This window comes from Pteropus alecto, unplaced genomic scaffold (assembly GCF_000325575.1).
Source record: "Pteropus alecto unplaced genomic scaffold, ASM32557v1 scaffold79, whole genome shotgun sequence".
In the NCBI taxonomy this organism is placed as follows: Eukaryota; Metazoa; Chordata; class Mammalia; order Chiroptera; family Pteropodidae; genus Pteropus; species Pteropus alecto.
This window is the reverse complement of record NW_006494612.1, coordinates 11,543,883-11,556,995: the sequence shown is the minus strand read 5'-3', so window position 1 is coordinate 11,556,995 and position 13,113 is coordinate 11,543,883. Positions and strand designations below refer to the sequence as shown.

The 13,113-nt window shown below is 34.1% G+C and overlaps 1 protein-coding gene across 4 annotated transcripts in view; it reads left to right on the top strand.

The window, feature by feature from the left end:
* The window catches only part of CEP85L (centrosomal protein 85 like), a 125,201-nt gene that overhangs the window by 95,848 nt on the left and 16,240 nt on the right, over nucleotides 1–13,113 (top strand). For 3 of the 4 annotated variants that reach the window (XM_006926125.3, XM_015600122.2, XM_025042414.1), the window contains 3 exons: nucleotides 4,543–4,697; nucleotides 7,562–7,679; nucleotides 8,171–8,221. In XM_006926125.3, coding sequence (XP_006926187.1) covers nucleotides 4,543–4,697; nucleotides 7,562–7,679; nucleotides 8,171–8,221 — 324 coding nt within the window. The remainder of the gene's footprint in view (nucleotides 1–4,542; nucleotides 4,698–7,561; nucleotides 7,680–8,170; nucleotides 8,222–13,113) is intronic. The other variant, XM_015600121.2, reaches the window with a different exon arrangement.

Genomic DNA, 13,113 nt, shown 5'->3' with positions numbered 1-13,113 from the left:
ATATCTATAGACATTTCCAAATGTCAGATGTCCCCTGGTTGGTGGGGGGATTGCTCTCAGTTGAGAAACATTGGTCTAATCTATGTGGCAGCTATAGACCTACAACACATTCTCTTTTTAATTTGTAAATTGTAAAACTAAGAGAAGATAATATCGGGAAAGACTTAAAGAAGTAGCACAGGAGTTTGTGTGAGCAGGAACAGTGAGGAATATGGATAAAAAAAACATGCATTCATACTACCTTACAACCATCATGATGGCTAATATATATAAAAAAAAAAAGAAAGTAGCAAGTGTTGACAATGATGTGGAGAAATCAGAATTCTTATGCACTATTGGTAGGAATATAAAATGGTTTAGCCATGATGGAAAATCATATAATCAAAAAATTAAAAATAGAATTACTACATGCTTCATCAATTCTACTTCTGGGTATAAACCCAAAAGAATTAAAACCAAAAGTTCTGGTCAAGATGGTGGAGTAAACACTGTGTTGGCCTTTTCTCATGACCACATCAAAACTACAGCTAACCTACAGAACAACCATCAGTGAGAATCACCTGAAGTCTAGCTGAACAGAAGTCCTATAACTGAGGCTATACAGAAGAAGCCACATCAAGATTGGTAGGAGGAGCAGAGACAAAACTGGCTGGTTCTACGCCCATGTGTAGTGGTTGAGAATTGGATGGGATTATCTAGGCTGTGGAGGTCTCAGCCTCATGCCAGGCTCCCAAGCCTGGAGCACCAGTGCTAGAAAGAGAAGTCCTCAGACCTTCTGGCTATGAAAACCAGTGGATTTTGTGGCTTAATGAAATAGAGGGCTGCAGGAGTTCCAGGCATTTTTCTTAAAAGGCCCGCATATAGACTTACTCACTGATGGCCTCACTCGCATTGAGCTCCAGCTTTGGGGCAGCAGCTCAAAAGGTGCCAAGGACATATGGGAAGGAACTGAATTATGTGGCTTCAGTGTGAGAGCTGGAGAGGCTGCTTTCTCCCACACAGAAGTTCTGGCAGAGGGCATTGTTCCTTTGTTGAGCCCTCCCTGCTCCTAGTGCACAGACTTAGGCAGGCACCATATTTAAGTCTCCATCAACACTGTTCGCCCTACCCTGGTGATGCCATGAGACCCTGCCTCACCCAACTCGCAGGCCCACCCAAGCTGCTTCTAGTGGCTTTTCTGTACAAATGGCCTGTCTTGGCTCATGCTGTGGACTTCCTAAAATATCTCAAAGGTTCACAAACCCCAGACAAGTAGCTTCTGGCCTCAATGTGCCCTGTATCTCTGAGTAGTCCCAGCCTAGCACTGGTGGAAGCTGGCCTTGGTTTGGAGTTTATCCTCTCTCAGGCAACTCCAGGTCCAGCATGGGTGGAAGACATCATCAGATCACTTTGTAGCTCATACCAGGTGGCCTCATGCAAGGCACAGGCTGCAGGTGAATTTGGCCTGTAGTGGGGCCCTTCCCAGAAGGTCCTGGGGCCAGCACACCTGGTAGCCGGCTTCAGACTGAGCTGGAGCACCACCTACGGTCGCATCTGAGGATAACACACCCAGAGGGCAGACTGGGCAGGCAAAAGAGCCCTGATCAAATGAATCCTGCTCTGTAGGGTCAGCCCTTCCTCAACAGCTCCTCCACTGTAGTCCAGGCCAGTCCTAAAAATCAATCAGCCTGAAAGTCAGTTCTTTCCATTGATGTGCAGACAGCAGCCAAGGCTCAGTTACAAGAGGAGGGCACACACAACCCATATAAGTGATACACCTGGAGCACCTGGCCCAGCTGACCAGGGAGACTGTGCCACCGGGCTACATAGGACACCTACTATGTAAGGACACTCTGCCAAGACCAGAAAACATAACAACTCTCCCTAATACATAGAAACAAGCACAGGGAGGCAACCAAAATGGGGAGACAAAGAAACATGGCCCAAGTAAAAGAACAGAACAAAGTTCCAGAAAAAGAACTAAATAAAATGGAGACAGGCAATCTGTCAGATTCAGAATTCAAAAACTGGCTGTATGGATGCGCGATCTCAGTGAGAACTTCAACAAAGAGATAGGAAACAAAAATGGAGATAGAAAATAAAAAAGAATCAGTCAGAAATGGAGAATGCAATAGTTGAAATAAAGAATACATTAGAGGGAATCAACAGGAAAATAGGTGAAGCAGATAATTGAATCAGCGATTTGGAGGATAAAGTAGCAGATAACACCTAATCAGAACAGCAACAAGAAAAAAGAATCCAAAAAAATGAGGATAGTTTAAGGGGCATCTGGCACAACATCAAGCATACCAACATTCGAATTATAGGGATACCAGAAGGAGAAGAGAGAGAGCAAGGAATTGAAAACCTACTTGAAGAAATAATGACTGAAAACTTCTCTAACCTGGCAAAGGAAATAGACATACAAGCCCAGGAAGTGCACAGAGTCCCAAATAAAACCAACCCAGAGAGGCCCACATCAAGACACATCATAGTTAAAATGCCAAAGGTTAAAGACTGAGATCTTAAAGGCAGCAAGGGAAAAGCAGTAAGTTCCAGAAAAAGAACTAAATAAAATGGAGACAACTGTAACTACCTACAGAGGAACTCCCATAAGACTGTCAGCTGATTTTTCAACAGAAACTTTGCAGACCAGAAGGGATTGGCACAAAATATTTAAAGTGATGAAAAGCAAGGATCTACAACCAAGATTACTCAGCAAAGCTATCATTTAGAATCGGAGGACAGATAAAGAGCCTCCTAGATGAGAAAAAGCTAAAGGAGTTTTATCAACACCAAACCAATATTACAGGAAATGTTGGTCTTCTTTTAAGGAAAAAAAAATATGGGTAATAAAATGGCAATAACTACCTATCAACAATTACTTTAGGTGTAAATGGATTAAATGCTCCATCAAAAGACATAAGGTAGCTGAATGGATAAGAAAATAAAACGCATACATGTGCTGCCTACAAGAGATTCCTTTTAGATTGAAAGATGCACAAAGACTGAAAGTAAAGGGATAGAAAAAGATATTTCATGAAAATGGAAATGAAAAAAAAATTTTTAAAAAGCTGGAGTAGCACTACTAATTCCAGATACAACAGACTTTGAAACAAAGGTCGTAACAAGACAAATAAAGACCCAGTAGTCTCACTCTGGGTATTTAATCAAAGAAACCCAAAAGACTACTTGGAAGGGATATGATCATCCCTTATGTATGTTCATTGCAGCATTATTTACAATAGCCAAGATATGGAGGCAACCTAATGTCCATCGATGAATGTATGGATAAAGTAGAGGTGGTACATGTATACAATGGAATATATACAGTTACTCAGCCATAAAAATGAACTCTTGCCATCTGTAACAATGTGGATGGACCTAGAGGGTATCGTGCTGAGTGGAGTAAGTCAAACAGAGAAAGACAAAAGTCATATGATTTCACTTACACGTGGAATCTGGAGAATAGGATAAAGAAAAAAAAAACAGAAACAAGCTCTTAGATACAGAGAGATTTTGAAGGTTTTGGAATTGGGGTGGGGGGTGGAGTGATGGGTGAAGGGGGAGGGGATTTTGAGGAACAAATTGGTAGTTACAAAATAGTCATGAAGTTGGTAGAGTACAGCATGGGGCATATAGTCAGTAAATAGTAACTGTGGTATCAGATGCATACTAGATTTATTGGGATAATGACTTTGTAAGTTATATAAATGTCTAATTACTGTGTTGTACACCTGAAACTGATACAGTATTTATGTCAACTATAATTTAAAAAAATAGAAATATTAATAAAAAATAGAAAAATAAAATGCTACAGGAGAAGAATTAAAAGCAGGATCTCAAACAGATATTTGTGCATGATGCATGTTCATAACAGCATTATTTGCAATAACCAAAAGGCGGAGGCAACCCAGTGTGTCCATTGACAATGAATGGCTTAAAAAAACATGGCTCATACATACAACTCAGCCTTAAAAAGGAAAGAAATTCTGGCACATGCAACAATTTGTATGAACCTGGGGACAGTTTTCTAAATGAAATAATCCAGTCATGGAAAAGATAAATAATGTGTTAGGTACCTATAGTAGTCAAATTCATAGAGAAAGTCAAAGGATGGTTGCCAGGAGTTGAAAGGAGAGGTGGATGGGAGTTGTTCATGGGTATAGAGTTTATTTTGCAAGATGAAAAGAGTTCTGGTGATTAGGTAACAACATGAATGTACTTAACATTATTGAAATGTACGCTTAAAAATAGTAAAGATCGTCAATTTTATGTTATGCATATTTTACCACAATTAAAAATAAAATTTAAAAAATACCCCCAGATTGAGATCATTTACCTTTCTCTCTGTTTTCTAGAAATTTCTGACCTCATTCTCCTCTTTTCCGTAATTCCATTCTCTCAGCCCCTTTACACAAAGGAAATAAAGTATTATTAAGTAGATGAAAGTAAGATAGTGTGATTCTAACCATATCTCTTAATCCTCAAGAACACAGTAACAGTGTAGTAGAAACATTTAATAGTCCGTGTCTTAAGAACTTTAAAAAAAATTTTCCTTAGCTGCAGGTTCTAGAAGAAAAAAATAAGAATTTGCAAGAGACTTTGATAGATATGGAAAAAAACTTTGAAGAGATTAAAAAACAGTGTCAAGAGAAAGAGGCACAATTAACATGCCAGAAAAGGAAAGAAAAGGAGTTGGTAACTACAGTTCAGAGGTAAGAAACCCTTCAGTAATTTTTTTGTTATTTTTAAGTTATTCACATTTTTCATAAAGTATTTTAATTAAAATATGTTAATTTATAATTATACAATTATTATTCTTCTCTTAAAAGTGTACTATTAAGAACCAGAAGTATTATGCCATTGAAATAGTTTGTCTCAGTTGTGATTTAACCTTTCCAGTCTTGCCAAAGATTTTAGATAAGAATAGTAAAAAAAAAAAAAAAAAGTTTGAAAACGTCATCTGATGGCTTTGTCAAAATATAAGTAAAAATTTTAAATAAAAAATGAGTCAGATACTCAAACTGCACCCCTTAAGGATATATGTCAAAGTGAAGTAAATTAATACAGTTAGAATTACAGTGAGTATTATTGTTAGTTTATTTAGCTAATGCATTTAAGCTGAGAAATGAATATTGGATACCTGAAAACCCAGAGAATTATGTTATCTGTGCATGTGCATGTACTCTTTGTTTTGTAGAACTTAATAGATTATCAACGACAAATAGATCAAACTATCCTGATGACACAAAAAACTAAGACATACACTTCGTTTCTATCCAGTGTATATAACTATGTGTATTCTCTGCTGTTTGATCAAAATACATCTGATAATTCCGTGTTAATATTGCTTTAATACTCCTTTCAAACTCTTATGTATGCCTGGTCTCCCAACTTTTATTCTCTTGGATTTTAGTGCAGAAAATTCTGATTTCTGAGACAATTCAGTCTTCAGTGTTTCTGACCTCAGCTCCAAAAAATTCATATACTTTTGATTCTACCTTTATTTTTCTATTTTCTGCTTTCTTGTTCTTAATCTCTCCTTTTATAACTCATCTTATATCACTGTTCTGTAGTTTCAAAACAGATTTCTGACTTCCACTAATTCAACCATGTATCTTTTTCTTTTATCTTATTGATAAAATGAAAAGAAGTAATGTATCTCATGTTTTATAGGGCATTATGATCATAAACTCAATCTGTGTTTTATAAATATAGAATTAGGACTACCTGAAAATAATTTGAATGTTTTTGTTCCATTCTGATTTTATACCTTTTTTTTTAATTTAGATTTTCTCTTTTATTAGGTTTTTGGAGAACATTGACCTTAATAGTCTTGATTTGGAAAGATTTAGTACAGTGCATTTCAGAATACATTTTCCATTTCTTAACTTTATCATGATACTCTCTGAGATGATATCATCCCAGAAAGTTTCTCTTGGTTTCAAATATATGTAAAGGACCAAAGAAGATCTGTAATTCTTCAGTACTTGTGCTGGTGTGGTGTCACTTGATGTTGGGGTAGGGGTGTTATTTCAGTTTCTTCAGATATATGATATAGTAATCCTTAAGTTCCAGAAGAACTTCAGATGTATATGGGACTATGAATTCTATTGCTACAGTTTTGTTTTTATGTAGTATTTCTAAGTTTCCCGCTTTATGAATACATAAGAATTTTTGGGATTTAAAAATGAAATAAGAAAAGTTTTCCATTAGAAATAAACATGTAAGTAAATATGTGGATGGGATCTTTAGTAATGCACTGGTTGGTACCTTTGCTGTTCAAGAGATTTTCCTTTGAACAGCTCACTTTTCTAAGTGGGCATGCTTCATAATATAAACTGAAAATGGACACAGGAAAGAAGGCTTACTTGGTAATTTTCCATGATGGAGTACATTTTTCCCTCCCCATAGCTGGCTCATTTTTTTTTTTTTTTAATATATATGAAAGACCTTAATAATTTTAATGTAATTTATTTCTCTTGGAATGTTATAAATATATCATAGTGTCTTGACCCTGAATTGGGAACAAACTTACTCTGAAATAGAAATAATGTAATTTTAAAACTTTTAGATTGAAAAGGCAAATATTTTTGGACTTCTATACTGTAAAAGCAGATTTTTTTTATGTGACAATAATTTACAAAGTGGTATACTACATTTGTAATACCCAAAAACTTCTCTGGTGCTATTATTTACAAACACATATCATTTAGGACTGTTGATTCTTTGTCCACAATCTAGATATAGTATTTCTTTTCTTTTTCCTTTTTCTTTTTTTTTTTTTTTTGGAAGACAGAGAAAGCACAGATTAGCTATACTACTTCAAAGAAGAAAAATAAAGAAAATATCAAAACCCAAATGAAGCAGTCTGTTTCTTTTAGTACTCTACAACTCGAGTATGATCACAAGCTAAAGTAGAGCTATTTCTAGGTGTCTTGCTGTTATGTTTTGTTTTTGGGGTTTTGGTCATTATTGTAAATGATATATATAGTTCCTTTTAATCCAAACATGACTACTCTTCCTTTCTCAAGGCTAATACCTTTTCTTCCTTTTATCCTTTTATTCTTATGTACCATAGGAGCTTCATTTTATTGTTTTCATGGATAGCATGAGAAACCATTAGGTCAAGTAATAATACATTAGATTACTGGTTTAGGCAACAACTATCTTTACAAACAAACTTGCTGAGCTCAGAATGAAGAACAAAATATATATATTCATATTCTTAGGCTCCTTACCACAATAATCTTAACCAAGGAACTCTACTTTTGAGGGAGAAAAAAAGAAGAGAGTTTAGACTGCAATGCTCAGATTAGGGTCATGAAGGACTTCACTAGGGCCTAAGCAGGTCACCAAGCAACTCTTGACTCTGGTCTCACATTGCCATCTCTGAGAAGATGATCAGCATCCATTATAGTTCTTATTTATTTATATACTGTCTGTAGGTCTTAAATTATTGCTTAATTACAAAATACTGTAGACCTTAAGAAGGGGCTTCATTTATATTGAAGTCTTCTACCAAAGTCAGCACTTATAATTTATTTTCTTTATATAATTGTCTTTCTAAAACAAACAGTCTGCAGCAAAAAGTAGAAAGATGCCTTGAAGATGGAATCCGCCTTCCTATGTTAGATGCAAAACAGCTTCAGAATGAAAATGATAACCTGAGAGAACAAAATGAGAATGCTAGTAAGGTCAGTACATACCTTCGATAATAAATGTGAAATATATACTATGTGGATATGTGTGTATAGATATATAATTTATTGTTATTTGATTCATATTTTGCTAATAGCGTATGAAATTTTTAATTTGAATGTTTTTATTTGGCAAGAAAATAGCAATTTAAATAAATGCCAAACCAAGGAAATTATATTAACAAAAACAATAGGATATCTTTTTACTTTCTAAAATATTCCAAGTCTGTTTCAAAGTTATTTTTATATATTGCATTAGTTAGAGAACATTTTTATCAAATAGAGGAAGACTTTTGCAGTTTTATATGTGTGTGTAATATTTAAAGCCTACTTGGTATGAATATTTTTATTTAAAAAAATTACACCCTGTTTTTTAAAAATTAAATTCATGATTCCCCATTATTTTGTTTTCTTGAAATATATTGGTGCTTTTAAAAACCAATGGAAAAAATAATTTGGTTCAGACTGATATATTTCTTCTGTTTTAGATCATAGACAGCCAACAAGATGAGATTGACAGAATGATTTTAGAAATTCAGGTAAGGATTGTTTTGTGTTTATTTTAAGTTAGCTCTATGCCAATTTACTCTTAATGGTTATGTAACCTAAAAATAATAAAGCATGTATATATTTGTTTGAAAAGATTAGTAGTACTTAAGGTGAAGTTACAAATTCTTTAATATTAATCTTTCAGTTTTTTAAAATGTAAATTCAGTAAATCAGTTCTTTAAAAAATTATGAAGATTGTTTTCTGTTCCTTGCTTGTCATCTTTTTAATTGGTTGTAGTCTGTTGCTACCACTGAGAACACATTTGATTAAGATGTAATTAAAGACAATAGACTGTTTATAGTCCATTGTGACTACAAGAACCCTCTCCCTCACAATACTATATATTATACTTTCTTTATTATCAAAGTATAACACTTTGTTTACATATTTGTGTCTTTATCTCCTACTTAGTTTCTTGAGAGTAGAGTCTGTGGTAGAGTATATGCATATCCAGAGTTTAGAATGTCTAACACATATTACATAATCCAAAATTGGTGAATTAAATGGATTTTTATTCTCTTACTGCATTATCATATTTACTGAGTACTTCTATGTGTGCCAGGCACTGTTCTTTGCACTGGGGATTTATCAGTGAACAAAACAAGTTAGTTCCTGGCCATTCTAGTGGGGTGAGATGGAGAAAATGGAAATATAATATCAAGTAGTGATACCTGTTATTAAAAAAAAAGATTAGGGTAGAGGGCAATGACAATGTTGCATTACATACAGTGATCTTGAAGTTTTTTCTGAGGAAATGATATTTAAATAGAGATCTGAATAAGGATAACAAGGAAAAAGCATTCTAGGCAGAGAGAGCAACCAAAGCCCTGAATGCGCCTGCTGTGCTCCAGGACCTGCAAGAAGGCTGCTAGTCTGGAGTGCAGTGATTGTAGAGTGGTGAGAGATGCCATTGGAAAACAGCTTGGAGCCAGATCGCAGTGGGGGTCTGTGTCTTTGTATGATGGAAAGCCATTGGACAAATGTGCTGAATAAGTATGTTTATACCTCCTAATTCTAACATTTCTTGTGGTAATAAAAAAAGGAGAAGGTAAATGCTATAGGTGTCAGAATTATCGCCAGTCTGCTTTCATTGTCTTTTGGCCATATTAAGTGATTTGTCAATTTAATCAAACACTAGTCCAATTCAACAATGTGTGGGTCTGCTGGATTGATTCACAGAGAGTATATGCTTTAATTTGTATTCCTACAGACATAACTTCAGTTGTTCTGTAAGCCATTTGAATCACAAGATAGTGAGGTGTCCTTAGCCATTATTATTTGACTTATAGATCATAGTGAAAGGAATTTTTATTTTACTTGGTAACATTTTCTGAGAAATAAATCTAGTAAAAGTTATCTCTATCCATATTAAAGACACTCACCATTGTCCTTTGGTATTGAAATTTTAATGGATAAGACTTGTAAGATTTTGTTTATCACATACTGTCTCTCACATTATATTCAGGATATATTTGTATTAGTTGAAATGTGCATTTTTCCCATTTGTGGAGGCATCTTAGTGCAAATTATCCTTATACATTAACCAAGTTTTTTAGTCACATTTAGATATGTCATGACCTTATATGTACAAGAATATGTAATTATATGCCTTTTTATTTTTTGATCTTAAAATGCTTGAGTAAACATTCTTTTATTTCTTTAAACTAGAGAATGGAAGGTCAAATAAGATGCATTTATTTCCAAATATTTAGGCTTAGACAATACATTATACTCATTATTCTATTGTCTTCTGAAGCAATAGCGCTTGTGCTCTAGCTCTCCTATTCTCCGCCCTCTCTCTCCCCCTTCCCTTCTCTCTCTCCTCTTAGCCATTCTGGCCATGTAGGTCTGTAGATCATATAGTTTGCTCACAGAGACAGATAACAAATGTTTATAGCTGTCTAACTTAGCTATATTTTTCAAGATGATATTTGAACATAAAATTATAGATGATGACAAATATGCCTCAGACAGAAAAATTTTCACTTAACGTTACCTGTTTAAACTTGTTATTTTTTGACCCCTCACAGCTGAAAAGCTAAGTTTGTTTGTTATTTGGTGGTTTGTGATGAATATAAAAGGTGTATACTCTATAAAAACCTGAAAATATTGCCTATTCTAAAAAAAAAAAATGAATAGTAATTATTTTGCTAGCATTGGAAACCACAGAGAGAATCCTAAAGAGAACACTTTGGGTTGAAAAAGTATTCTTGTTGCTTTGTACTACAGTTAACAGGCATATGATCAAATTGATACACATAATTGAAACAGTTCCTTTCAACTACGAGTTCTTTAAAGCTGCCTAGGATTTTTCCATCTGCTTCCATAGAGAGAGGCCAGCTTTTCACCTGTGTAGATTATGATGTCCTTCTTATATGCTATAGCTGTTTTTAATTTCTTCAAATTACTTTATATAGCCAAAATAACAAAATTCTTTATAATTAAAGATAGTAGAGAGCTTACCAACCATTTTTTTTAACAGAAATTATGCATTTTAGCTCTCAGTATAGTATTAAATTTATTGTAAAATTTCACTGCCATTATAGTTTGCATGTTCTTTGTTCCTCCATAGTGCTGGGAAGTTGTTTCGTTTTAGAGTGTTTAATAGGCAAAAGCAAACGGTATTATTAAAATTTCATGTTTTACTGCTTCTTTGTGTCTCTGCAAACTATTGAAGAGACCAAATTTATTATAAGTTTATCTGGCTAGTTTGTAGTATTGCATTGCCTTGGGTACAAGCAAGTTATTCTTGCAGTTTAAATTTTGTGAGAAAACAGAAAAATGAAATCCCTTGCCATGTTCATTTTATGTCCAATTTATAGGAGATAAAAATAAGACAGTTACACAGTGAAATGCTATATTTAAAATACAGCTATAGTTTACTACCTTGTACCAGAACTCAAATAGTACTTCATGTAAAAGTGTATGCCGATTTTGAATTTGAGTTCAGTGCTATAAAAATACAGTTATATCTACTGTTTGGTTCAGCTGTCAAGATGGTATTGTTAACTGGCATGAAAACCTTGTTTTGTCATTCATCCTTTAGAAATATTGCCTTTCCTTACATCCATGGAACCAATATAGTGAAACTGACTTCTTCTCCTGCAGGTTTTTCTTCTGTCAGTATACAATATAAAAAGACATTTTGCAGTAGAACGTTCCCCATCATTTCCATAAAGTGGCTTCAGTCAGAATGTGAATGAGTTCTTCATTGGGCATTATCTTCCTTCCTATTTATTTCTCAAAAGCACATTTCATCTGTATAAGCCTGTCTTCAGTGAACTGTTATCATTGTAATCTTTCAGCTGAGGAAATAGAGTAAACAGTTTGTTAACTTGTTTTCTCTAACATCTTAAAATGTTTCCTCATTGAAAGGACTTATGTATTTAAAATGGCCTTTCTGAATTAATAGCTATATATGAATGATCATACTATCACAAAAGACAGAATGATGCATTAAAGGTCATTAAGACTCTTCACTCTTAAAGGAATGTTGGAAACACCAATCTCAAAACTGTGACAGTCTGTCCTATTTATAACACTTCAAAAGAAGATGTTTCCACAGCCTCAGGAGATTTTATTCCAATTTCTAGCAAATCTTTCTTAATGCCTTCATCTAGCAAGTTTCCTCAATAGAAATGGAGGGAAAAAGGATCATAAGCCAATAAGAATGTCTTATAGGTAGACTAGAACTTTTCTTTAACGTAAATAAATGTTAATTGATTTAATGCTTCCCATTATTACTCTTGTTTTTATGTTATCCTAGTTTTGTGGTGTTCTGGCATGAAATTTTTCTTCCAAAATCTAATTTTTAAGGTTTTATCTACATGAAATCGCTTTATAATGCATGAAAAACTAAATATATTCTTACCAGAAATCAGGACTAATTTTTGAAAAACCTAGCAGCCAAAAAATGTATTCTATTAAAGGAAAAGTAGCTTTTTAAAAAATAAGCTTTCTCTACAATTCGTACTTATAAAGAGAACAATCTTTAATGTACACGTATGCATGTTTTATGGACGTTATAGTTGTTGCTTAATTAAAATGTTAGAAAAAATATGTAAGAGATGGATAACTATTGAAAAAATCAGTTCTTTGTGTCTGAGGTAGGGAGTTGCAGGAATGGAGTCAGCTCACTTGAATACATGAATAATATTCTTGAGCTTCTGTTATTAGTGGTCACCAAACCTGTATGGATAGTCAAATTATGTGGGGTGTTTTAAAAATAATAGATTTCTGGGCCCCATTATGAACCTAATGAATCAGTATCTCCAAGGTGAAGCTTGAATATGTATTATTAACAAGTTCCACAGGCAGTTCTTATAGCCTGGCAGTCATCCTAGTCCTAGTACCTTTAGGAAGTGTTGTAACCGCCCTTAGTGTGCTCATTGGACCCAAAGTGGGAATTGACTTGGAAGACTAAGATTTAAGTTAAAGGAAAAAAAACGTTTAGTTTTGAGACACCTGGGTGTGTTCTTGACAAATTTAAATTGTTTTGGTAGCTCTTATAAGCCTAAGAGCAGAACAGAAGCTGGAGGAAAAGGAACCCAGACAGGTTGTTTTTTCTTTATATTGTGCTGATTTTTTAATAACAGCTTTATTGAAATATAATTCACATACTTCACAATTCACCCATGTAAAGTGATTCAGTAATTTTTAATATATTCAACATGTGGATATATGGAGCCAAGACTATAGTCAATTTTAAAATATTTTTATCACCTTGAAAAAAAACCCTTTTAGTTGTCTCCTTTAAACCCCATCTCCTCCCCAGTCATAAGCAATCACTAATTTTTCTGTCTTTATAGACTTACCTATTCTAGACATTTCATATAAGTGTAATATGTGATCTTTTATGACTCTTCCTTTGACCACACCAGC